At 39.9% G+C, this 27,301-nt stretch overlaps 2 protein-coding genes across 5 annotated transcripts in view; one reads left to right on the top strand and one right to left on the bottom strand.

The window, feature by feature from the left end:
- The first annotated feature begins 663 nt into the window (after positions 1-663).
- esrp1 (epithelial splicing regulatory protein 1) lies at positions 664-13,039 on the top strand. Of its 4 annotated transcripts, none has more exons than XM_046045072.1 (16): positions 664-981; positions 1,432-1,578; positions 1,700-1,816; positions 2,198-2,309; positions 2,960-3,103; positions 3,647-3,701; positions 3,815-3,925; positions 4,051-4,183; positions 4,330-4,372; positions 5,025-5,344; positions 6,238-6,462; positions 6,550-6,802; positions 8,487-8,667; positions 9,565-9,706; positions 10,194-10,283; positions 11,667-13,039. In XM_046045072.1, exons 1-16 carry the CDS (start codon positions 850-852, stop codon positions 11,799-11,801), a joined length of 2,340 nt encoding a protein of 779 aa, XP_045901028.1. In that variant the 5' UTR covers positions 664-849; the 3' UTR covers positions 11,802-13,039. The 4 variants fall into 4 exon arrangements, with proteins under 4 accessions (XP_045901028.1, XP_045901026.1, XP_045901025.1 ...); XM_046045070.1 differs by having other exon boundaries at positions 10,194-10,316; positions 11,667-11,801; XM_046045069.1 differs by lacking the exon at positions 10,194-10,283 and having other exon boundaries at positions 6,550-6,790.
- Positions 13,040-15,836: 2,797 nt separating this feature from the next.
- epb41l4b (erythrocyte membrane protein band 4.1 like 4B) overlaps positions 15,837-27,301 on the bottom strand; it is a 19,768-nt gene continuing 8,303 nt past the window's right edge. Inside the window, exons 10-23 of the mRNA XM_046044337.1 lie at positions 26,156-26,225; positions 25,891-26,060; positions 23,952-24,061; positions 23,310-23,340; positions 22,986-23,019; positions 22,687-22,790; positions 20,450-20,589; positions 19,388-19,509; positions 19,170-19,295; positions 18,672-18,724; positions 18,426-18,578; positions 18,117-18,237; positions 17,821-17,954; positions 15,837-16,227 (exon numbers count right to left, since the gene is read on the bottom strand). Coding sequence (XP_045900293.1) covers positions 16,164-16,227; positions 17,821-17,954; positions 18,117-18,237; positions 18,426-18,578; positions 18,672-18,724; positions 19,170-19,295; positions 19,388-19,509; positions 20,450-20,589; positions 22,687-22,790; positions 22,986-23,019; positions 23,310-23,340; positions 23,952-24,061; positions 25,891-26,060; positions 26,156-26,225 — 1,432 coding nt within the window. The 3' untranslated portion in view covers positions 15,837-16,163. The remainder of the gene's footprint in view (positions 16,228-17,820; positions 17,955-18,116; positions 18,238-18,425; positions 18,579-18,671; positions 18,725-19,169; positions 19,296-19,387; positions 19,510-20,449; positions 20,590-22,686; positions 22,791-22,985; positions 23,020-23,309; positions 23,341-23,951; positions 24,062-25,890; positions 26,061-26,155; positions 26,226-27,301) is intronic.

The following is a 27,301-nucleotide window of genomic DNA, read 5'->3' as shown; positions in this document are numbered from 1 at the left end:
TAGTTTGTCACTGCCTAAATTTAAGGTATATTGTTAAATTAATAATACCTTCAAAAATGTATCAATTAACTAATTAATGGAAATAAAATGTTGCAAAAGTATAATTATTTCAGCTCCAGGCTCCATTAATTCCAGTCTTTGTGTATTTTGTTGTGTTCTTATATGGCAACACTCACATACACATGATTTCTTTGTATTTCAGGACAAAATACAAATGTGTTATATTATTGTTGGGTGTCATTTGTTTTCAGTATACTTTAACCTTTCAGAATATATCTTTAGGTACATTTGTGTGAAAAAAGAAAATAAAATAAAAATAAAATCATAATAGTCAAATAATTTAGTTATCATGGAGCTCACGGTAATCTTTTTGACATTTTGTGCACTGATTATTCGACTAAGGTGCCAGGCAACCATTTTACCCATCATACCTGCCGGGTCCATAAATTAACATGCAACACTTACAATACTTAAAAACTGAAAATTATTACGCATAGAAAAGTGCAGATAGGCTATCTGTCCTCCATGGTCTGCCACGTCCTAATCTGTAAACCACCTGAAGGAGGGAGGGGGCAGGTAGAGAGTCACGTGGTCACACAGGTAGCTGCACTACAAAAACTGGGAACTTTCAGCCATTACTCAGCGATGGTGACTGCGGGAGCTTTCACGTAAAATCTCACACGCGACGAAACTTGGATTTACGGAGCTTACCTTTGCGCTCAGGTGTCAAAGTAAAGGTGTTTACCTCTCGGTCCCCGCGCGTGTCTTTTCTCCGGCGTGTCTTCAGTTAACTCACCTTTAGTTTCGTGCAGTATTAGATTAGTTTTCTTTGGCTGTGTTTGTGTTCAGATGACGGCGCAGGTAGATTACCTGGTGGTGGCTTTCACCGCCACATCTGGCGCGAGCGGAGAGCTGCTGGGATCTGACGAGAAGGAGCTCGTGCAGTTGGTTTGGCAGCTGGTGGATGTACAGAACAAAAAGGTAAAAGCTTACATTAAATCACATATTACAGCTAAGTATTGTTATTCTATAGCAGGAAATACAGTTGTGATTAAAGGTGTGGGCAGGTAAACTGAACTCCAGTCGGAAATAGACTCAAATACAAGCGAAAGCCATATATAATGTTAAGATATCTGTTAATTTTTAAATAAAATTGTGAGTGAGGAGAGATTTTGTAGGTTTCCTGTCTATACACATCAGTTCTAAACATCTATCAGTTCAATATACAACCCAAAGTTATTCAGTATAATTGGAGGACAAATATCTTATTATAATGATGTTTACACTGTAAGATATTTAAACTGATAATATACATGTAATAAAGAACTATAACAACCATTTAACCCCTGTTATATCCGCTCACAACCTGTGAGTTTCTATGTAGGCTTCTGTTTCAAGACTGACATGTTTTTTTTTTCTTCTCTGAACCAGTTGGGCAAGGTGAATGAGCTCCTCATTAAACCTGACCTCTCAGACTTGACAGAGGAAAAAGAGGAGGAGGATGTGGTGAAAGAGGAGAATGGATCCAGAGCAGATTGTGTCTTTACAGACACAAGTCTTGAGACAGCATTAAACCAGGTAATTGCCTCTCTAAAGTCACTAGAAATAAGCACTTTAGTCTTTTATTATGTAGTTATTTCTGCTGGAGTTGGGGTTAGATTTGGTTTCTTTTCTAAGAGTTTGACGCCTGTCTTTGCAGTTTTATCTACAACTGACAAACGAGGTGAACAGCGCGGGCGCAGGCACGTCGCTGTGTTTGTGTACAGACGGGCAGCTCCACATCCGTCAAGTGATTCATCCTGAGGCTGCAAGCAAGGTGAGCGAGCTGGTCGGGTGAATGCCTTGCAGCCAGGGCGGATGTTCGCTCACGGCTGCAGGAACCTTCAGCGCTCACACAATCACAAAGGGATGCGCCGTGACAGCACTGTGCAGGTTGCATTTAATGTAATATGGTGAAAGTTGATCTCCAGTAGCCACTCATGCAAACCTGTCTAATGACACACGCCCATGCACATACCGCGCATAAAACACCACACAGACAATGAAGCTGGTGAAATTCTCCCACATGTAACTGTGATATGTGTTGCACAGAGATTGCTCTACTGGCTTGAACAAACAGCTATATAATGGCAATAAAATGGCAACTGTTGATGTGCCACATGTTCACATCCTTTCTTTTAATTCCTTCCTGTTCCAGAACATCCTGGTCCCAGACTGTTTCTACTCTTTCTTTGACCTTCGGAAAGAGTTCAAGAAGCACTTCCCTGCATCTGACCTCAAGGCTTTGAATGCGCACGTCATGGCAGAGTGTATCCTTTAATGCGTCACCTGTTTGCATTTGGTGTGCCAGTGAATATCTGTAAACTACACTCTTACATGTGATACATGCACATTTAATGTTTAAGTCGTGATATTTTAGAAAATATTTGGTCATTTATCCGCATGCTTTGCTTGATGCACATATGACGCTCAAAAACAAGGCAAATATTAGAAGTTTATAAGCCACGGGGTGTTGGCTGCAGGAGTAAAGGTTTTGAAATGCAAATAGGGGAAACAATGACAGCACCTTACTAAGCGCTCAGTGAACGAGTGTGTATTTAGTCAACAGGGCAAACCCCACACACCCACTGGAACAGGAAAACTAACATCTGTGTGTGTGTGTGTGTGTGTGTGTGTGTGTGTGTGTGTGTGTGTGTGTGTGTGTGTGTGTGTGTGTGTGTGTGTGTGTGTGTGTGTGTGTGTGTGTGTGTGTGTGTGTGGTGTGTGTGTGTGTGTGTGGTGTGTGTGTGTGTCTTGCCTCGCTTGCTGTATTGTGTTTTTTCTGCACTTTTGCAATTTATCTATTTTTCCCCATTTCTCAGACACTCACACATACATGTATAATGACACCTTTTTTGCTCTGTGTTAGACTGTTTTTTGGCTGTTCCTTGTTTGTTTTCCTTGACAGCCCCCTCCCCAGCTCTTAGTATACCTGTTGATATGCCCGCCACGTGGGACCCCTCTGCCACACTAGACCCATCAGCCATATTGCCTGCAGAAATAGCAGTACAGCAGGTCCATATTATGGCCAGCATTGTCCTTGCCCTGCTTTCTGAGCCATTTTGTGAGTACCATAAATAATTTTACACAATGAGACAAAAATTAGGAATTTGTTAGTTTGACATATTGGCCTACTATGTGTTTACAGGAAAGGTCAGAAGAGTATGTTACTTCAAGAGCACTGCTAAGATGATAATTAAGGAAATTAGAGCTGAAACAGAAAATTAATCCGTTCTGAAAATATATCAATAGTTTTAATTAGTAGTTATCTTTTAAGTAAAAATGGCAATTATTTGATGTTTGATGTGAGGACTTGCTGCTTTAATAGTCTTATATGATGATAAATGGAATATATTTGGATTATGGATTATTGGTTGGATAAAACTAGGCATCTGAATATGTTACTTCATCTCTTTTTTTTTCTGGCATATTATATCAATAAGTGAGATAATAATTGGCAGATTCATCTTAGACCTCAGTTCATAAATCCAAAATATATTCTACAACTTTGCCCCAAGGCTTTATACCATTATTAAGTGCCCCAATTTATTTAAGTGATGTATTCTAATTTGTGATTTTTAAAAACTCCATTGTGTTCCCATTACAGGCCACATATTTTCTAACCAGGAGAGAGTTAGTGAGAAGTTTGAGACTGGCACTTGGTAAGTAAAGTTTGCTCAAGATAAACACTCTTTTTGTTCTCTGCCTCTGAAATCAACTCCGAGTCCACTCCTGCTGTGCTCATGTCTGTCTGGATGTGTGTGTTTGTGTGCAGCAGCAAGATGGAGAAAGTGTGCGACAATACAGTGATCAGAGCCAGAGGTTTGCCATGGCAGTCTTCTGACCAGGACATTGCTCGTTTCTTCAGAGGACTCAACATTGCTAAGTATGTTGAAGCTATATTAATGGCACTCTCGTTTATGGAGGATTATTGTATCGATTTTCACATCTTAAATAGAGAAACCTGATGTTTATATAAAGTTTATATTCTCTACATGTTGTGTTGTATAGAGGAGGGGCTGCATTGTGTCTGAATGCCCAGGGAAGACGAAATGGAGAAGCTCTTGTCCGTTTTGTCAGTGAAGAACACAGAGACCTGGCGCTGCAGAGACACAAACACCATATGGGCAACAGATACATAGAGGTAACCTGTCTGAATCCTGCTAGTCGGTACTAGTTAAGTGAATTAGCCACACTATCTAGACCTAATCATCTATGTCTTTTCCCTTCATTCATTGCAGCTAAACCTGTAGTGACAATAATTTCTGTTTTGTTCCCTTCTAATGGCAGGTTTACAAAGCAACAGGAGAGGACTTCCTGAAGATAGCAGGAGGTGAGAAGATAAAACCATTTGTACTATACAGAATTTGACCTTACCAGCAGCAACCTAGACATTTTGTACATTTTGTAAACAATATAGTTTACAAATAATTAATAATAATATAGAAGACCAAATTCAGTCCTGATGGCCTTTGTGGTTCTGCTCTGGTTTCCTGTTATGAAAATCAGCCTACAACATGAATGGAAAGACGATGACACAACCAAATGTCCCAGTGTTTGGGTTTTTGAATGAGTTTGTTATCATGTGTTTTTTAATATTGATTTTTGGGATCCGTAAATCCGCAGCCTAAAGAAATGTTCAGCCACTCATCTCTAAGGGAAAATCACAAATTTCATCCAATTTTACAGTTATGGTCATACCATTTGTTTATTAATGCTAACAGTGCTTTTTAGGATGTTGAAGCCTGCTGACGTTGATCATCATAAAATAGAGGGCCAGACATCACTCAAAATCATGAAGGGATAAGTCAAGTTTATTCTTATCAATTATAGAATCAAAGAGCCAAAAACGCCATGAAAAGCATTCCAAACCACCTCAAAGTGTCGCTCCCAGAAGGAAAACATAATTCTGTTGAAATCTAAAGTGATAATTTCTGCTTATTTACTTGAGGTTAAAAATGTGTGTCTGTGTCCTGTGTGCGCAGGTACCTCCAACGAGGTAGCAATATTCCTGTCCCGTGAGGACCAGATCATTGTGAGGATGCGAGGTCTTCCTTTCACCGCCACACACGAGCAGGTGCTGACCTTCTTCTCCCCGGGGGAGGGCTTTAAAGAGACGTGTCCAGTCAGTGGAGGGAAGGATGGCATCCTATTTGTTCGATATCCGGATGGACGTCCCACAGGCGATGCTTTTGTCTTATTTGCCTGTGAGGAACATGCCCAGTCTGCTCTGAGGAAACACAAAGAAATCCTGGGGAGAAGATATATTGAGCTGTTCAAAAGTACAGCAGCAGAGGTTCAACAGGTAAGTCAAGGTGCCTGTGTGGATGTGGGTGGGTTTTTTAGTTGTTGTTTTTAGTGAGTGGGTACGGCAATATGTGTCCCTTCATTTTGAGTCAAGGTTTGTTCTGTCTGTTGTTGTACTCTTTGTTTTGTTAGGGCAAAAAGAGGAGTTTTAGGAATTATATGTTTGTGTGTGTGCGCACGCACAGCAGAGCGTGACAATGTGGGGTTGTTTTTCTTTTAGTCCTTAGTTGTAGGAATTATTGGAGTACGGCTTATGGGTGGAGACCTGTATCACAAGATTGTGTGTGTGTGTGTGTGTGTGTGTGTGTGTGTATGTGTGTGTCTTTCCTATAAGTATGTGGCTACACACAGATACTCTGTGAAAGATTACTAGTCTCTCTTCCTCTTTTGTTAGTCTTCCCCAGTCTTTCTCCCTCTCTTGTGAGATGAACACGTGGACTAATTTTCTTATCTTCGTGGACTGATAAGCTTACAGTCCACATACATATCTATGCAGAAGCTTCTCCTAATGCTTTTATGTGTGACAGACTAAAGAGTTTTATTGGTCCTCTCTAGAAATGCAAACAAGCTAGCTTCTGTCTGACATTGCGATATACAATTAAACACAACGTGGACTTAGTTGTGTGTACAAAGTGTGTGCAGTGTCATCCTATACTGTTTGTATCTCAGTGTGCATACGTTATTTTGATCTTTTAATTTAACTGTTTGTTGCAAGTATGGTGTAATTTTTTCCCCCTGAAAATTATCAAGGGCAGGGGAGAAAGACCTTTCTAAACTAGTTTCTGTTTAAATCAGTTCTGCCTCCTTGGCTGTCTTTGCTGCAGGCATAGTATATGTAATCTGTAACTGTGTGTGGGTATGTGTGTGTGTGTGTGTGTGTGTGTGTACTAGGTGTTGAACCGGTACTCATCGGCCCCACTGATCCCTGTGGCCCCTGCTCCCCTTGTATCAATGCTGCCCTCAGTGTCTCTCCTGCCCCCTCCTGGCGGTATGAGGGACTGCCTCAGGCTGAGGGGGCTGCCATACACAGCGAGCATAGAGGACATCCTCACCTTCCTGGGCGAGTTTACACACGATATCAGACCACATGGTGTGCACATGGTCCTAAACCAGCAGGTACATGCAATAACTGCACTGACACACCCATGAACTCGCATGCTTTCTGGCACAACATTGCAGTGTAATTTCTGTCACTGTTTCCAGGGGCGTCCATCAGGTGACTGCTTCATCCAGATGACCTCAGCAGAGCGGGCACTTCAGGCCTCACAGCGGCTCCACAAGCATGTGATGTCCAGCCAGCGTGGGGCCAACAGCCGCTACGTGGAGGTGTTTCCCTGCAGCGCCGAGGAGATGGGCCTGGTGCTGATGGGAGGCTCGCTCTCACACACACACATACACACACACAACCGGAGCAGAAGTGGGACAGGGCTCAGCCCGCCGCCATGTAAGTCCAGACGTAAGTGCTGCTGGGAGCTGGGGGTGCTTCGGGACTGCAGGGTAGGTGGGCTCCTGCCGTGGGGGCAGGGTTTCTGGGTTTTCTCCAATCTAGTACTGTGGGAGGTAGGGGTATCTGGTAAACCAAGAGGATTCAAAACTGTGTGTGTGTGTGTGTGTGTGTGTGTTCTGTAGCTCTCTGTAATTAAGTGTGATTAAATTACCCATTTGCATGCAATGAGAAACCGCAAATGTTAACTGTTAATTCTACCTTTTCACCTGTGTATCTTCTGATTGTAGTCCATCTTCTTCAGCGGCATGTTTGTTACCCATTCTTAATTTTACTCCCTTACCACTGCTTGGTAATTCATAAAGATCTGAAAGGACTGGAAGTGTAAGCAAGACAGCTAGCCTATGATATGGCAAAATGGCTTACTATTCTCCAGTGCTGTCAGATTGGTAGTGGTGGTTGTGGGATTTAGCCTCAATAGAGTGGCACACCTCGGGTGTGTGCGTCTACTGTGCTTGTCCAATCAGTGGCAAAGGTGGGCAGAGCTGAACGCTGGTGCGTAGAACTGTGGTTTGTTCTCTGTCTGTAGTGCTCCACCATAAATGTGTACTAATGCACTCCTAGTTTTCAAAAAGAGGCACAATTCATTCAAAAGTGGTCTATTGTGTATGAGTTGTATGATATAAAGTGCAGATGTGTATAAAGTATACAGCACACTGATTCAAAAATAAGAAGACATTGTTTATTAATCCCTCTATGAATTTTTATTCTTTCATTTTTTTCACTCTGTTGTTAATATACCTACACATGTCCAAAATACACACATGCACAGACAGGACCTATACACATGCATTAACATATAAAGAGATGTCAGAGTGAGGGAGCTGGCATGTAATCAGGTGCCCCAAGCAGTTAGGGGTTCAGGGCCCTGCTTAAGGGCTTCAAAGCTAGAGATGTGTGGGTAGTAGTGAAGTCATGTTAAGACAAGATTACATGTACTATATGCTTCTTGAGCAAAATACATGTTAGATACACAGCAAGTACCTACCTTCCATATAACCACAAAATTAGTCTGTAACCAGAAACATATTTTGGGAAGGGGGTAAGTGTTCAGGCGGTTACACCAAAAACTACTGATTTTAAAATAAGATGGGCTATATAAATAAATTGGGGCTTCTTATAACTAATGCAGAATAAATCCACAACCACTTCTGGGATCCTAATGATCGCTCCGTGCTCTGAGAGGAATGTTGGATTTAAAGAGGGCTCAACGCATTCACCAATTAGAATTCTTTTGGGAAAGTAGTATTACAGTAAGATTGTTGATGTTGATTCACCTGACTTTGTGAGTCAAGCAAAAGCTTGTTACATATTTGGAAGTTATCTAACGCACATCACAACACACATCAAAACACTAATAATATAAAGAATCATGTGGTTCACACCTGAAAATTGCTCACCTGGCTACGGATCTGCCAAATACTCAAAGTGAGCCATCCGGTGCAAAGTATCCTGCACAGATTTCACTCTTCAACACATACATACTGTACATGTGTCAGGTGCTGAGTCACTGTTTGCACGTTTGCATGAGCGCCTCCCTCAAAAACGAACAATGACCAGACCTCACCGTCATGACCTTTATTTCTGTCACTGTCTGTTTTTAAGTATTTTGTCCCTCTCTTTCTCTCCTCTCCAGGTTTGTCTCCACCGTCCTACTCCTTCACCCCTGCTCCGCCTGTCATGCCTACAGAGGCTGCAGCTGCCCTCTATCCTTCTATGGGTCAGGTGTTGCTGACCCCACGGCACCTGCCACCAGGACATGCCTACTACCCCGCTTCAGCTCAGCTGTATATGAACTACACAGCTTACTACCCAAGGTAAACAGTGATGCTTAAATTGTTAAATCATATGTGTTTGCTAATTCACTGTACATGGCAATCACACTTTCTCATATAAAATAAATGACTCCAGGACTATTGTGAATAGACTTAAGAGCTAACAAACTTCCTTGCCCTGAATCGAGCCTGTCAGACGGCGCTTACTTGCGGGCTGTGTGCCGCTGAGTAAGCAAATAAGAAACTAAACTGGTATTGTTTACTTGTTTGATTTTCTGAGCCTTGTGTTTGCACAGGTATTGTTATGGTAACTTGAAGAACATGAGTGCACAAAATCATTTCATCATTTCGAGATAGTCTTTACAGTCACCGGAACTAATTACATGTTATATGGTGAGCCCTTTGAAAACTTACTTTTTTGTCGCTGACTTGCAATTTTGTGAAACATTCCCGCATTTTTACTGTGAATAAATTCTTGAGCAAATTGCTGCAAATTCCATTTTGGGCTGCAATACTTACAAAATACCCTGGTATAGTGTTTCTTTTTTATTAGATCTGGTGTATCTTTGTTTGCGTTGTTGATTTCATTGTGTGCATAATCACCCATAATAGAATCTTGTTTAAAGTGGAAAAAGAGGCACAGCTCGTCTTTGAGTTAAAATGCATCTTGCCAAGGTGAAAGGCTGGGCCAAGGGTAGTTAATAACTGAACATCATGGTATCCGAGAACTTGGTAAACATCAGTGACCTCTGTTTCTCACTGTTTAGCCCTCTGTCATTGAGAAAACATTTATAGGCGACGCCCAAAGTTATTCTCAGTCTTGTGATTCATATATGCTTTATTTGCTGAGAAACATGCAGCTTCAAGATTTTTAGTTTGTTTTATTATTTTCATGATAACAGTTTGCCTGAGTCTTCTCTGTTTTTTTTTTTTTTCCAGTCCACCTGGCTCACCTACCACCTTAGGTTTCTTCCCCTCCCCCTCATCCCTCTCGTCCCCAGGGGGATTGGTGCGCATGCCAGGTCTGACCTACAACAGTAATGGTGTCAAAGACCTCATTAATGCAGTGCAGGGGTACCAGGTAAGAGACACTTCTCTACAAATTAACCAAATATAATGACTGTTCATTAATACAGTTCCTATACATATAAATCCTCTTCAGAGTTCACATACCTCTCTGTAGGATCCTAACCTCCTTCTGTTGTGGGTGTGTATTGTCAGGCATCCACTGTGTTTGCCTTGAGGCAATCTAACTAGTTTATCCTGTCTGCTTTCCCTCTTCTGTCACACATGCTCTGCTGCTTGCTTAGACTTGAATGGGAGGAACTCAAGTCTTATTTAAACTTGAAAGTGAGTGAAGAATCCCAGCGATATGATAAATAAGAGTTTAAACGAAATTACAGACAAACTTGAACTTAGAATGTACAGTATTTTTCTCCCATGAACAAAGTCCTCTTTCACCACCATGCTGGAGTTTACAGGTCCATGTGGCCTTTAGGTTAGTGTCTGTGGTTACTTGTCTCTCAGCCCCCTGTCTCTGTCATTCCTCCCCCTTCCTCACACCACAGTATACCCCCGAGGATGCTCTCATGCACGCCCATGGGCCTGTGCACGCTCACGACCCGGCCAGGACATTGCTTACGCAGCCCAAAGAATGGGTGTGTATTTAAAGTGTCTGAGGCAGGTGCCAGGTAAGGATTGGCTGAAGACTGAGTGGGGGGGGGGGGATTTAGTTTAGATAAGGATTGTAGCTGTGGCTTGGGTCTTGACTGATCACCAGGGGTTACAACATGACAACAACATTTTCCACTAACCACACGCAGCAGTAATAATGGACACACATATGATTGGGTTGAGTGGTTAAAGGAAATTTCTTGGATTTTGGTCAATCCTTGGGTTTTTTCTTGAATCGTTTTGATCGAGTGCTGTTTTCTGACCGACTTCAGGACCTTCAAGTGTGCTTTATCTAATACTGGCTACTACACTTCTGTCCTCTCAAGACGTTATTTATGGATTACAGCAATAGCCAAGAGGGCTAATTGACCGTTCGCTAAACCCCACCTCTGAAGAGCAATTTTCCAATCATAGCGTAGCGACCACAACTTGGCACAGCAGGCCTGTCAAGCTTTGGATTTCTCACCATACCATAACATTGTGAATGGGTCTCTAATAAGTTGTGTACTCTGTATCTCATTAGTTTGGACTGTTGTATCTTTTTTTGGACTGTTGTATCTTTTTTTTTATCAACTTTCCACAAACAAAAACGTAACAGTAAAAGTGTAAGGATTGGATTTAACACAATTTATTTGCTGTAATGTGAGCTGGAATTGTTACCATGTCAGGCTACCTAGCTTAATACTGTACCTATAGAAGTAACCCACTTAAAATGACTTGTTCTCAACTAACTAATTGTAATTTATTATGTATTTATTATAGAGCTGAAACATTCACTGCGTGGGGGCCAAGGTGCGAGTATAGCAGAGTTGCTAGCACCTATTATAACGTTAGCTCTTTCTTTGGGTTAGGGAAGTTTATACTCTTACATCTCCAAATCAGTTTCAATTTTACTGGCCAAGGTATTTGACTCAATGTACTGACACAGAACATTTTACACAAAGCTAAAAACAAGGACAACAAAGCTGAACAAAGATTGGTAAAAAGAATTTAAACACAGAACTATACATACGGCTTGGATCGGCATGAAACTCTCTGGGTTCAACTATTGGCCCAAAATATTAACAACTGCATTACAATTCTGCCACAGTTATTGTATATTGTATATAATGTGCTGTGTAGGGAGCATGTAGCAACAGTAACTCATGGGGGCGGGGCTTAGCAAACGGTTAATTGGTGGTGTTGTGTAATAATTGGTAATAATAATATAATAATAATAACAGGTGTAACCTTTAGGTGGTTGAGAAGGTGATGGGTAACATCTGGTGCTGGTGTAAGGGCTCTGGTTTGTGATGCTTTTACAACGAGATAATACTCTTATGTCTCTCTTTCCTTTCCTTACTCTCTCCTTCCTGTCCCCCCACCAGAATCCCGCGGAGTCCGTTTCTCTCCTGAGCAGCAGTCTGATTGGTCAGTCCAGCGGAGGTGATGCTTCTCTCATGTCCCTCCCCGCTCTCATGACCAAGCCGGCAGGGCAGTACCTGGACCTGACCCTGCTGTAGGGTCACAAATATACAAAAGGTCATGTGACAATTTGATACATGTCAAAGACTTGTAATGTATTGTTTTTTGTTTTTTTTTAAATAGTCTTTTAGATGTGTTATTTATATCTTTAAGAACTGAAATTAATGTATTTTATACCAAAATCATTGTGGCCTTAGCCAAAAATAGCAGTTTTGTCTTATATTGCACAGTGTGTATTTTAAAAGCTTTATAGAGATTGTTTAACATGTTATGATATTATAATCACTATGATATATTTGCTAGCCAAACTAGAGAAGAATGACATAGAAGCAACTGAGCTAAATCTTTTCCTTAAGCTTCTCTGTCAAGAGTGAAAGTGTGTCTGAGTGTGTTTAAGTGTGAAAGAGATGAAAATGAGTATTATGCATGGCTGTGTTGATACGTCTTAATACTTAATCTGTTTATGCATTACATTTTATGTGTTTATATACATTTGATACTGTACACAGTGATTGTATTGGAAGCTTTAGTGCATGAAGAAGTTAGTAGTAAAACTAAGATGTTTACATAATGCCAAATATCAATGCACTGCTAATCAATAAGACTACTAATGAATATAATAGCAGTATCTTTGAATGCATGTTACACTGTGAGCTTGTCTAATAGTCTGGTCCTTGTATCAGGCTTCACTTTACAAAAATGTGACATCTCACACTCATTAGCCCCCTCCTTTCTTCCTCTGTGTACACAATATGGGTCTGTTTCAAAGTTTTAGTCATGCCGATGTTGTCTTGCCTTTGGTTTCGGACTCACATCTGAACTGAGGGCAGTCCCAATCCTCTGTAACGTAACCACAAGGTTGCTTTCTTCAAGAGGACTCGTGTCACAAGCTCTCAGCTTACTGAGCGAATCTCAGGAACCAGACGTGGTTCCGATAAGACCTTTAAAGATTTTATCAGTCCATCACACTTTCCTTGTCTTCTCTCCACCATCTACACTGATCTTGGGGAATAAAATGGAGCAAACGGGTCTCCCTGCAGAAATCCCTTCGCCATTTCTCTTTTTAACTTAATGTCATTTAGAGAGTAGATGGAATGTTGAGAAGGAAAGGAAATGAAGGACACCTGACATCTTGTGAATTTAATTGCCATTTGAGCCCTTCAAAGTTGGTATTTGGGCTCCATTTTACTTTATACACGTCCTACAGTAGGACTTCCTGCTCAGGATATCCTGCTGTGGCCATGTTGAAAAAACAATAAACATAACATGTGAAGTCTGCCGGCCTTCAACTGTTTGATCTCACTATTTGCCTTCTTAGCATTTCACCTCATTTTGCTGCGTGCTTTTCTGTACTTTGGGAATGTGAGTGAAGTGCAGGAGCACTAACACACAGGTGGAGTTGTCTGATGACAGAATGTGGCTGGAGGTGAAACTGTGGGAACTCCCTCACAATGTCCTCAGTGATTACCTCTGCGTTTCCCACATACACACACACACAAGCCACGGCAAAGAATCTATTGTCACTCAGACACACTAAACGCATTATCTGAGAGGATGGCCCTTTTTTTTAACAGGGTGGAAAAGTGAAGAATAGAGAGTGCAGGAAGGGGGAAGAGAGAAGGAAGGCACACAAAAACATGTAAGACCCCCTCAGGGCAGATTTGGCATTGTGTAATACAATCTTGTGCACCCCACCCAACTTGATCCCTTTTAAACACACTCACTCATTCTCCCACTCACAAAAAACACTGTATAAACTGGCATAGCAACACCAGTAGTATCTATGCAACAAAGCCCAAAATATTTTTTTCTCTTAACGTTTATCACTTTGTTGGTAGAGTTTAGTGGATAATATGTGTAGTGTGTGATTACAGATAGTTCTGAAGAAGTTAGTATTCCATCATTTGTCAAATATGTTTCTTTGCATGTGAAGTGCAAACTGACATAAGTGCAACCATTTTAGCTCATTTTAAATGTCTGTTAGGTTAAAATTGTCATTTGTACGTAATAATTGAAGTGTAGTACATTACAGTTTTAGACATACAGAATTATAATAAAGGAAAGTAATTTTATCTTTGATTATGTATAATCCAAAGAATATCAGGGATTGTTTAAAAATTATTAGAAAGTGGGGTCAGATAAAGGGAAGAATTATGTTTTTTTTTTCTTTTTGCCAAAGGGATGGTAATCCGATTTAAATGACCAGTATGTCAGGTTTGAGAAACAGTAAATGTGGATCTTTATAGTTAGTAGGGATATAGCATTATCTCTCTAAAGAGCGCATCACTTTTCCCCCTAGCCTTTACTTATTCTGCATTATAACGCTTGTTAAATATGTCACATCATATCATATCTATATATATATATCTATATATATATATATCTATATATATATATATATATATATATATATCTCTATATATATCTATATATATCTATATATATATATATATATCTATATCTATATATATATATCTATCTATATATCTATATATATATATCTATATATATATCTATATATATCTATATATATATATCTATATATATCTATATATATATATCTATCTATATATATCTATCTATCTATCTATCTATATATATATAGATATATATATAGATAGATATATATAGATATATATATAGATAGATATATATATATATATATAGATAGATAGATAGATAGATATATAGATCTAGATAGATAGATAGATATATAGATCTAGATAGATAGATAGATATATAGATCTAGATAGATAGATAGATAGATATATAGATCTAGATAGATAGATAGATAGATATATAGATCTAGATAGATAGATAGATAGATATATAGATCTAGATAGATAGATAGATAGATATATAGATCTAGATAGATAGATAGATAGATATATATATATCCCCACTGCAGCCACATAGCTGTTGCATCCCAACCCCAATTATTTTTTATACAAAATTATATTTTATATATAAACATTTAAAGCAGGATGTGATGGGTTATGTTTTAAAAGTCTTGTTTATTGACCTGCCCAAATAATTATTTCTATCAAGGCCCACATACATTTGCATCACATTATCATACCAGAGCCTCTCTGCTGTGCCTTGCCTTGAAGATGAATTATCTAGTGTGTGGTTCACTGAAGGACACAACAGAGGTGCAATTACAGGCTGACTCAGTGTACTGTACCTGATAGGTGTGTAGAGGCAGATAAATCAGTAATATCCTTTATAACAACATTCCCTCAAAGGGTGGGTGAGGCCTACATACACACGCAGGGCGAGGTTGATCCACATTCCCATGTCAGTGCAGAGACCAAAGATGCTGCTACAGAGTTGTAAAGCTTATAATGTGGACTTTAATAAGAACCTGCCGAGGGCAGAAACAACACAATCAACATATCCAGTACATACGCTGTCCCAGATGTGGTTGTGACAAAACAAGGGCTGAAATAAAGTTGTTGAGCAGCAGGGTTTGCTTATCTTATAGCTATTTTCCAAGAACATGACTTGTGAGATCAGTTCTGACCTGTAATGAAAACTCAAAATGCATGTAAAAAATAGCAAAGTCATCAATGATGTGTTCATCGTGGCAACACAGGATCAGTGTGTTCAGCTGCCACAGGAGCTGTGTCTGCAGATTTGTCTCCTTCTAGTGGGTAGATTGAGGCTGTAGCTCGCAGTACAATCCAGTCTCAACATGTCCTAGTCGGAATTCAACTTCACTTCCCTCTGTTCAGGAAGCTTCTTACAACTCAAATGCTGCAAATATTTTGGCATGTCAAAATGAATATCTGACATTATATAAATACAACAAGGATATAAGCATTTACAATGCCTGCTCCGTTATCATAATATTAATTACACTGTCTATTTACATTTTGAACAAACTGAATTGAAAGTGAACTAACTTTCACTTCAGCCACTGTTTTCTAACGTATAGAAATCTATTCTTCAACAGTCGTTGTCTGAAACACAGTTTAGGTATCAACATAGACAGAGCGTTAATGAAATCAACATGACCAAAATTAAACATGACCCCAAAACAAATCAGATGAATATTTTATCATGTAATATATGTATCATGCACGCAGCACCAGTCACATCTGTAGCTTGTCTGTATGTGTGTGTGAGTCAGTCAGTTAGCCAGCGAGTCCATTTTGTTTTATCTCACTTAGTTTTTACAGTTTTAGTTTGATGACTATAAAGACCCGTCTTTCTAAAATAACAATTGAGCAATAAGAATTGCCTTTATGCAAAAATATATTTACAGCAGCTGAGTGTGAATATACATATGTTGATTGCAGCCAGTACTTTGGGTCTTCTGTTACCATTTCCACTTTTCTCACTTAATGCAAGGTCTTCTGCACCTGGCGATAATGTCACAGGGGTCAAGGGTCATGGTCTCAGAGCTCTGTCATCAGGAGCGCTCTTAGTATCTTCTCTCGGTCCAATCTCATTTCCTCTCCGCTACAAACACAGAAAGAAACAAACCACATGTTATAAGAAATTTAAAGATATAATTTACAAGTCATTTCATAACCAGGTAAAAGTCTCAATGAGATTTAAATCCCCTTTTCAAAGAGTGATATGTCCAGAAAAAAAATCAAAAAATATTTTTGATGATTAAACCTTAAAAAGACCTTCAGGTACTGCACTTCATGTTTGACAATTTAAAGGCTATAAGGAATACAAACAATGTTCGTGTCCAATGGACAAACAGACTGGAGCAGTTGATTTGCAGCCTTTAGTTGTGCAAACAGACTAATGTTTTTACACTACTGTTTCTTCATCCCAGTAATGTTGAAATGTTGTTCTGTTTGCACAATTAAATTCTGCCAATCAAACGGTGAGCTCAGTCTCTGTTTTTCCGTTGGAAGTTTGCCTTCCTCAAACTCAGAAGCCCCTGATCCAGCTGCACATTGCTTGGAGATGCAATAAGTTAGATTTTTCTTAACCTTTCTTGTACTTTTGAATTAATGAGATAGTTTAATGAAACAATTTGGTAATTAAATACATTTAAATATGTGATTTAAAGGTAGCTTAACGTCATCAAATCACATGAATTCCTCTAGAGTCAGAGATGGTGGCCACTGCTACTCTGTTAAGCTAGGCTAGTTAGCTTTTAGCAGTTTGTCTGGTGTTACTTTTTTCCCAGTTGTTGTTGTTGATTCAGTTTAGCTACCGTCTTTTTTATGTGATTTCACAGATTCAATTACAAAGATGTTGGAGTGTCAAAATTGATTAGTCAGTTACAGGAAACACTGGGTAGGTTATCTTAGCAGTTAGCTGTAGCCAGAGTGCAAGCTTAAGTGCTCAGTTTGGTTTTTACTTCTGTTGTGTAGTTCTACCAAATTTACATGCTGCCTTTTCTCCCCAAATTACACATTTTTAAATGGTAAAAATATGACATAAAGTCCAATTCTCTTATTAACTCAATATGTGTGTTAACTTTGTAGCGCAGAACTGTTACATGGTATAAAAGTAGACCTAACATTATATACACAATATTTAGTTAAGATATATAAACAGACATGAGTTTCCAAAATTATCTAAAATAATATCAAAACAATACGTTTAGAAGAAATGCATTTAGAAATGCTTGACCAACAGTGCTTGTACCAAAATAGATAGAAATATTTTTTGGCATTTGTCTTTTATTGGACAATGAAAGAGTAAGATAGGAAACGATGGAAAGAGGAATCTGGCAATTATTTTGATAATTGGTTTATCAAAAGCAAAAATGCCAAACATTTGCGTGTTCCAGCATCTGAAATGTGAAGATTTAATGCTTTTTCTTTGTCATATACATATATATATATATATATATAGTTCTACATATATAAACTGAATATCTTGGTATTATGTTTTGGTCTCTTGGTCAAACAAAACAAGACATTTGAAGAAGTCACCTTGGGCTGTGGGGAATCATAACAGGCATTTTAAAGACCAAATGATTAATCTAGAAAATAATCAAGAGATTGATCGACATATAATTTGTCACTTGTGGAAGGCTAAGCAAAATAAATGTGCCACAGAGAACATGGCGAACTGTGGCGTTACCTGTCGTTATGCGCAGCAAGGTAAGGGACCAGGTGAGGAATGGAGCTACGGTAGTAAGAAGGGGAGAGATGGGGAGAAGGCAAAGGAGAGGGACAGCATGGACTACTCAGCTCCAGTGCTGGCATATTATCCACCTGGAATACACATCAATGTGTACAATGTAATGTATGCACACAGACACAGACATTCCTCTGTTTACTTACAGGTAATGCTGAGTGGCTGAATTAATCCCGCATAAGTGGAGTGTTGTACATTAAGCAAACATGCATTCTTAGTGTTTTATTTTTAAGTTTTACCTGCGGGTATATGGACGGCTGGATCTGTTTGTCCAATGAGCTGGTGGATCCTGACTTTCCTGTACTCTGGGAGGAGATGGCTGCAAGTGCTTCTGGGAGATTATCTTCATCTTCATGGTTACTGACAAGCAATAAATTGAGAGAGACTGAATGACTTACATGACCCACAGACTGTTCTGAACAAAATGTCACTTTCAAAGAGCAGAGATAGCATTGCTTTCGCTTCAAGGACCCCACGTGAGTATTCGTTTCCAGACTGCAATTTCCCCTTTGGTGCTTCAACAGTAATCAAAGGTCAAGTGTACTCACAAGCTGAATTGTCTGACCAGTCGTTTTCTGCGGGTGGTGCTTGTGTTGACTTTGGACTGCACACTCTCGGGCGTCAGGTTGCGGTCTTGTCGATGTGGCGTCTTGTCTGCAGTCAAACTGGATGCAGCCGAGTCTTGGGATGAGCTCTGATACCTGAAGACCAGAGTCATCACATGGAGATTTAGTGTTAAGTACACATGTTCATAAACATGTGCAAGCATGTGAAGATTGGGTGAAGGCACTGACCTGTCATTGAGGGTCTCATTTGAATTCTTCCCTCTAGGCGTCACTGGAGCTTCCTTATTCATCATGGAGAAGAGGAGGATACTGCTGTTAGTTACATACAGCAGTGGTGGAATGTAAAGTACATTTACTCAAGTATTGTAATTAAGTACAGATTTGAGGTACTTTACTTGAGTATTTCCAACAGTATATAAAGTAATTAAAATTAGCACACCTTAAACATATACAACAGTAAAATACAACATATTAACTCAGCAGTAATATTTATCCCAAAACAGCATACATAGTAAAACACTGACAGGACCCATTTTTCTACATAATGAGTAGTTTTACTTTTGGTACTTTAAATGCATTTTGCTGAAAATACTGACAAACTTTAAAGGCATTTCAGTGCAGGAATCTTACTTGTAGTGGATTATTTTCACAGTGTGGTAGTGCTACTGAATACTTCTTCCACCACTGCTGTACAGTACTAACTTATATGATTAGTTGGAAGTGAACTTTGGTAGTCACCCTGAAAGCTGCCTCCATCTGGGCCTTGAGGATGTTACACTTAAGGTGGTCAGGGAGCATCGCAGGGGAGGAAGGAGGGTGTAGAGACTTTTCAGACAGCTGCTTCTCCTCTCCCTGGCAGAGGAACAGTGAAGAAGGTTAAGAAACTCAGGCAAGATCTTATTGTGTGCAGAATGAGACAACACCGTGTATGGAAAGTGTCTGACCTTGTTGTCCATGTTGACATGCAGCGAGGGCCAGGGGGGAGAATCACTGTCTGACTCCAGAGCTTTGAGCAGAGACTGAGAGATGTCCAGCTCATCTGCAGGGCAGGGAGGAGCTCGACGTTCTAACACACAAAGATTAATGAGAAAACGTGATATAGGCTACATTTGTTATTCTGTAGACAATGCTATTTTATGGACACCTTTGGTTCTTTAGTGTGAACAGACTCATTGGGTTACTTAGGGAATAACTGACGACACACGGGGTGGGTTGGACTGCAAAGTTAGTATGTAAATGGTTTTACACTAATGATTTATCCACAGTGGCACATTTTTATTGAAACTTTAGTACATAAAAAAACTAATTAAAATTATAAAGAGCTGAGATTTCTGCCACCAGTACAAAGGTGATGAACCACATTATGTTTGTATGCAATAAACAGAAATAATTTTTAACAGTTTTTACTATTTTATACCTTGAGACATTTCTGCAACAAAATATTATATCACGTTAATCTCCACTGTATTTATTTTGATGGCAGAAGTAAGCAGCTCATATTTTGAAATCTGTTGTGCATGCATGGCTAGATACCACAGGGGTTAAAGGATAGGTTGGTTTACAATTTTTCAAGTATGTCAAGTCAGGTACAATCCTTCCTCCTGTTCAAGCTTTACTTTATCAAAAGCTAAGTTGAGACTTTGGCGGTCTGACCAATACAATTCAAGTGGGTGTTAGTTACAGCCTTTTTAGTACTTACTTTACATTGGAAGTGCATTGGGAAGGCATCTCTTTATGGTCCGTATGAACAGAAGGAATGATTACATCATGCAAAACCTGTTTCAGTGTTTATGCAGGCACCTGACTGTTGACTTGAAAAATTGTGAATGTTTCCTTTAAATGCGAAAGTATGGTTTGTATGTGGATGAGCTGACCCTTAAACAAAACGCAGGATGCCGACAAACACAGCAATGATCATGAAAAGAGCATCAACACTCTAGATGTGTCACAGCTTTGCAGACAGATACACTGTTATGTCAGCTCTTCGTAAAGCTGAGAGTACTCACTGTTCTTGGTGTGTGTGTGGCAGAGCGTCTCCTGGCTGTGTGTGTGGCGACGGTGATGGTGGTGAATCTTTCCAGAATAGGAAGTCTCATTCTCTTCGATGCTGAACTGATGGTCTGAGGCAGGACCACTTAGAGGGAAACTGAACACGACACATGCAATCAAAACAAATTCCCCCAAAACAAAATGCCACTTAAACTGCATATTAGGTTTTTAATATTCCAAATAAATCAGCTGACTTCTAATCATTCTAGCTTCATGATTAAAGGTATTAAAGCATATTCAGTAAGGTTATGAAAAAATGAAGACATTTTTTGCAATTAGAAACATTGTTTATTTGAAGGCAACATCCCTAAAGGCGTCATGTGATTCAAGTAAATGTTGCAGAGTAAAAAGCAACTCACTATAACAGCACAACATTGGCCACATTTTCTGTAAACACTTGTTTGATTCAGCAAATCCATAACATGCGATAACAATATAAAGTTTATTAAAAAAAAAAAAAATCGCACTTTAAAAGCACAACACCACACACGCAGGATTCTAGTTCATGCTTCGATTTCACATTGCACTACTATACATTTAAAAGCAGCTTAATCCCTAAACCAGCATTCAGTATGTGCCTAACTGGAACCCTTCCACCTGTTCAGAATAACCTCATTCAACACTCACTTCATCTCATTCAAATTAAAGTGATCTGGATAAATTAGCAGTCACGAGATTTCTATGGCATTAAGATAAATTTTGTCTTCAAGGCAGATTTGACTAGTAAACATATTGAGGCATTAAAACACCAACCATGAGTACATGAAAATGTCCACAGGCAAACAAAGGCACAAAGCTATAAAATCTTTATTACTTGGCTTCTGACACTGTATGTGTGTATTTGAATGGATAGAGGAGGGTGTCTGTGTTTGAGGAATATAAGAACCATGTTGAATACTGGGACATTCTGAGTAACTAAGTAAAAAAATAATTATAATAATAATTACATATATATTTATATAAATATATATATGTATATATTTTACTCTGATTTAGGAGATAATCTGGGATAATCTTGCTGGAAGCATGATGTTATCATGGAGTCAGTAAAGTAGCTGTGGGCTACAACTTAAGCCCCATTTTTTGCCTATACATGTTTACATTTAGGCAAAGTGGCACATTTAAAATGACGCCAAATTAGCTATTAGCCGTTCATGTTTGCAGTGTATCCATACGCGCACAGACAACTACCACTGGATGACTCTGATACTAAAGAAAACTTAAAAATGTGATTCTCAGGCACATTCTGGAGTTATAAGGCGCTTATATTTTTCCATGAGATTGGAAATAATGCTATCCTCAGAAAGAGTAACTCACACTAGATCTAAAAGATATCTATATCACATCTGTGTGTTCTTATGCCCCCAAAAGCTGGGTGTTGATAAGCCGGCCAAATCATCGGGCCAAACTACAATAACTAACCTCCTGTTGTTTTCAGAACACCTGTCCTGCACCTGTCCCTTTCACCTCACATAGTATATGACTCATGTCTCTCCCTCTGGACTCCCACTTAAACTCTCCCAAGCCCCCCTGGGGAGGTACGTGTCACAGTTCCAAAACATGTGACCTATATGATAAGGTCCTTTGTCCTTTTGGGGATATTTCATAAAGGTGCACTGAAACACAAGATGAGAGGATGTGACAAATGGATGATGACGGAGGTGGTGGTGATGATGATGATGATGATGATGATGATGATGATGATGACACATTTCATCAGCAGAGCTTCTGTCTTTGGGACACCAGTCAATTCAAGTCTCAGTGTTAAGAGTCTGGGTTTGTAATGGGTTCCCAGGTCAAACAGAGGTCAAAGTGCTGTCATGACCTTGTCCCTGTAAACCACACTGATGGATCCTGGGAAGGCACCGCTGGTTCGCTGCGGGGCTGAAGGATCACTGGACATTTGACTCGCAGAAGGTCTGAACATGACAGGGAGATGAAGGATCACCCACACACGAGCATGGATGTACACAAGACACACAGGCAGACAAACACAGACATATGAGTGACATGAACTGTGATGAAAAAACATAATGTGAAGAACCGAACAAAGAGTGTCAGATGAGTGACTTTGTCTAAAAATAGAAACTTACCCCCCCCCGGTTAAATTTCTGATTAAGACTTCTAAGACTTGCATCATCACCCTGCGGCAATTTAATCTCTAAACCCTGCTCTCTGTGGTCAGAAGTCTTACCTGTGTGATGGTGTGTGTCCAGACGGCTGCAGGTAAACTGGGGGTGTGAGAGCGGGGTGGGGCGGATGCCACGGCTCGTGACCAAGAGGAATGTTGTGCTGGTACTGTCGGGGAGGAAAGGAAATGGATTGAAGAGACGCTGAAATTAAATCTTGTCACAACGGCGAAGCCAGATCAGTGGCTCCTGTGTGTGTGTGTGTGTGTGTGTGTGTGTGTGTGTGTGTGTGTGTGTGTGTGTGTGTGTGTGTGTGTGTGTGTGTGTGTGTGTGTGAGAAAGTGGGTTATCTGAGGTCACTCACTGGATGTCGGCTAGGATCAGGGCTGGCATGAGAGCTGGAAAATAATGACAACAATCACTGAAGACATTTTTATGTGTTTGAGTGTTTTGAACAAGCAAAATATATAAAAGGCGTGAAAAAACCTACAAAGTAACTATTTTACTTCTTTTTTTTCTTTTACAAAGGGGGTATTTTAGTGTTAGAGTTCAGATTACCCAGGCTTTTATGTGGATTAAGGTCATGGGTTAGGGGATGAGGAATGAAAATAATAAATGGAATGTCCTCACAAGTACAGTAATATGATTGTGCAAGTGTATATTTTGTATATTTGTGGGTCTGTTTTACCTGATATGTGGCTTGGCTGGAGAAATAGCAGCTGACAGAGCGAGACATGATGTCAGTTAGACAAGAAAAGCAGAGGAGAAGAAAATGGGATAGTTTGTCACTTCATATTCATTCACATGTATATTTATTTTCAAAGGGGTTTATCTAATGTAAGTCTGTTTTTCAGTCCAAACCCTTTGCATACATGTTATTACTCAGATGCTCAGCTCCATTAATGTTTGTATTGCATGGCTGAATGACTGTTCCAAATCCAATAAATAAAAGGTGTCCTGAAGTAAACAGAGTTTGCAGTCTGCCCCTGGTTATTCATGTATAATAGATTATGGTGAGATAGAGGCTTGAGCGCCTGTGAAGCTACTGTAGCTCACAGAAGGTCGGAAATATGGAGGAGCGAAGAGTACTGCAGGTGCTTTTGACCAAGTAGAAAAGTGACACCTATGTGTAACAGCAAGGCCTTAATTAAAAAACCTGGGGTAACTGGGCTAACTCCCTTTCTCTGAAAATATTATATTTTCAACATTAATTCTGTAGTTTTCTAAAATGCAATGAACAGAGTGTAGTCTTTGTCATAACACGTGCAGGTCCATAATGGACTAAAAGGGTGCTGTTAGTCATCAATGTTTGTATGCTGATAAGACTCACCTTTGCCCAGTGACTGTGTGCGGGAGGGGTATCTCTTGCTCGGCCTTCTCTCGAATGTGCTGGCTCTCCTCAGTCTGCCTCCGTGAGTGGCCTGATACTCTGTCTTACCGCTGAGACACAAACACATAGAACAGTGGTTCTCAAATTCTTTCTGTCATGAACCCCATTTCAAATGCCCCCGTTCATGCCCCCCCACCGCACGTAAACGGATTGAATTCTTATCAATCATTAATAATATTGGGGGAGCAACAAATTAAAAAGGAGCCCAGATGAATTTGATTGAAATAAAAGAAATGATCAGCAAAGGTCAGCAAAATACCGCCTGCAAAGTGTTGTTTTTTTAAACCCCCTACATAAATCATGTTCATTCAACTTAGTTCCACTCTATATTTTCCCCTGGTCATCTGTGCTGCCTTTGCAGTGGTTTGATGCCCCCTCAGGGGGGCCTACCCCCCAGTTTGAGAACCACTGACATAGAAGGAGGTGAAAGTATAAAAGTTATTATGTGACAGTGACCACACTGCAGTCTGACTTTAGTTATCGGGTGAAAAAAACAAGACATTTGTTTAGAATTCACTGCTGAGAAATTAAATCTAAAACAATTCATTCTTACTTTAAGGGTTTAAAATCTAAACTTTTGACAGTTTACAGTTGTTTCTGTACCAGCATCATGAAAACTGTTCCTAAAATGTAATACATATACATTTTGATGAGACGACATCATTCTAAGTTTGAGTGGTTTTATGGGAAAGCATAGGTAAAGTAAAATTATATAAAATGTATACAATTATGTATAGTCAAATTTAAGTATGAAAACACATTAATTTAACATTAAATTTAATACAAAAAAAATTAATATGAATTTACATGGGTTATGCATATTTAATATTTCTACTCTACTTACTAGAAATGTTTTACTTTTCTTTATAAGCATCTCAAGCTCATTTGTTTCTATGACACACTTACTCTAAAATTAAAAGTCAAATCAAAAGTTACAGATAAGTGACACTGGTGTGTTTATTATACTGGATTACGCTGTACAGTTGTTCCTGTTTTTACTCACACCACCTGTAACTTGAGATTTTAATCCACTGACTCCAATGTAAAATGGGCTTCACGCTGCTTTGTTCAGCTGCTCCAATAAACGACAGGAAGTGCCCTTCGAGCGTGAGAATTCGCTTTCAACCATCTCTGATAATAAATCTCAGTCGCCATAGGAACAGATCCATGTAACCATAGATACACTGTAACCATAGATACAACGGCTCTGTTTTGTGTGACACACTAGTCCCCATATGCTGGTTTTAGTGCTGGCCACAACTACGAGCCAACTTGTATTGTCCTTCTTCAGGCTGTAACACACTTTACAGAGTATGAAGAGCAGGCGTGAGTCTGTCAGAGAACAACCTGCTCAACCTCAGCAAAACCAAGGTACTGATTGTTGATTTTAGGAAAAGGAGATGAAGACACACACTCCTCTCTACATCAGTGGAGCTGAGGTGCAGCAGGTGAACAGTTTCAGGTTCCTGGGATCAATATCACAGAACCTCACATGGTCATCTCACATCTCCACGCTGGTGAAGAAAGCTCAGAAACAATTATATTTCTTGAGGAAGCTTAAGACGGTCAAATTCCCACGCCAAGTTCTTGTCAGTTTTTACAGAGGAGCAATAAAAAGCATCTTGACTGGAAACATCACAAACTGGTATGAGATGTGTACGGCCCAGGACCAGAGGGCTTTGCAGCGGGTGATAAAAGCTGCTCAGAGGATTATTGGTACCCATCTCCCGAGCATCTGTGACATACTTTATTTTTGTAATTGTAGTTACTGTATTTTGTCTGTTACCTAGCAGAAGGGAGTTACAAACTCAATTCCACCTTACTACCTGTTGTAATGTGACAAATAAATCTACCTTGTACCTTGTACCTTGTACGCTACCTGAATCTGAAGCGGGACCCGAGTCGTGTGAAATCGCTGCGGCTGGCTTTGCCCGTGGTTGGTTGGCGTAGCCGGAAGAAGGCGTGGCTCTCCACGGCACACTTCCACAGGTGCTTGCAGGTCTTGGCGCTGGCCAGCTGGAACAAAAACGTATGCTCCTGCTCCCGACCCTGCACAGTCAGAAAAGCAAACACTGTTAGCCCCCTTTTGTGTGTCCCTGTGCTTGTTCATATGCAGGGATACGTTTGTCACGGGACACACACACCTGATCATCGTCCTCCACCACGACCAACGTGAGTCGACTCTTTCTGAAGTCCAGCCGAGTGATTTTGGGCCTGAATGGCACACAGAGAATGGACAACAAAACCAAGGAGTCCATATTAAATGGTAAATGGTCTGTATTTATATTGCGCCTTTCTAGTCTTTTCGACCACTCAAAGTGCTTTACACTAGATCACATTCACCCCTCTCACACACATTCATACACTGATGAGCCGAGGCCAAGGTGCCAACTGCCCACCAGTAAGGGAAATTAACTCATTCATACACATTCACACAGTGATGGAACAACCATCAGGATCAATTTTGGGTGATCAGTGTCTTGCCCAAGCACATTTCAACAGCCAGAGCCGTCTGATAAGTGGACAACCGCTCTATGCCCTGAACCACAGCCGCCCCATATTAGTAATTCAGGTTTTGAGTGTTATTTAAGGAGATGATTAGAGCAGTGGTTCCCAAACATTTTTAAAACCATGGCACCCTTCCAAAGTAATCATATTTTTCATGCCCCCCCCGCCATGTTCACCTTATGACCTCACATCAATCTACAGGTGCTGGTCATATAATTAGAATATCATCAAAAAGTTGATTTATTTCAGTAATTCCATTCAAAAAGTGAAACTTGGATATTATATTCATTCATTACACACAGACTGATATATTTCAAATGTTTATTTCATTTAATTGTGATGATCAAAATTGACAACTAATGAAAATCCCAAATTCAGTATCTCAGAAAATTAGAATATTACTTAAGACCAATACAAAAAAAGGATTTTTAGAAATGTTGGCCAACTGAAAAGTATGAACATGAAAAGTATGAGCATGTACAGCACTCAATACTTAGTTGGGGCTCCTTTTGCCTGAATTACTGCAGCGATGCGGCGTGGCATGGAGTCGATCAGTCTGTGGCACTGCTCAGGTGTTATGAGAGCCCAGGTTGCTCTGATAGTGGCCTTCAGCTCTTCTGCATTGTTGGGTCTGGCGTATTGCATCTTCCTCTTCACAATACCCCATAGATTTTCTATAGGGTGAAAGTCAGGCGAGTTTGCTGGCCAATTAAGAACAGGGATACCATGGTCCTTAAACCAGGTACTGGTAGCTTTGGCACTGTGTGCAGGTGCCAAGTCCT

This window comes from Micropterus dolomieu, linkage group LG03 (assembly GCF_021292245.1).
Source record: "Micropterus dolomieu isolate WLL.071019.BEF.003 ecotype Adirondacks linkage group LG03, ASM2129224v1, whole genome shotgun sequence".
Lineage (NCBI taxonomy): Eukaryota > Metazoa > Chordata > Actinopteri > Centrarchiformes > Centrarchidae > Micropterus > Micropterus dolomieu.
The sequence above is the reverse complement of the archived record's forward strand: the minus strand, read 5'-3'. Positions and strand labels throughout refer to the sequence as shown.

Bases quoted from the DNA above. Each gene is read 5' to 3' on its own strand.
- esrp1 (XM_046045072.1), top strand. From the start codon at position 850: ATGACGGCGCAGGTAGATTACCTGGTGGTGGCTTTCACCGCCACATCT. The intron at 8,668-9,564 runs GTAAACAGTGAT...TTTTTTTTCCAG, and splicing joins TACACAGCTTACTACCCAAG to TCCACCTGGCTCACCTACCA. The intron at 10,284-11,666 runs GTGTGTATTTAA...TCCCCCCACCAG, and splicing joins TTACGCAGCCCAAAGAATGG to AATCCCGCGGAGTCCGTTTC.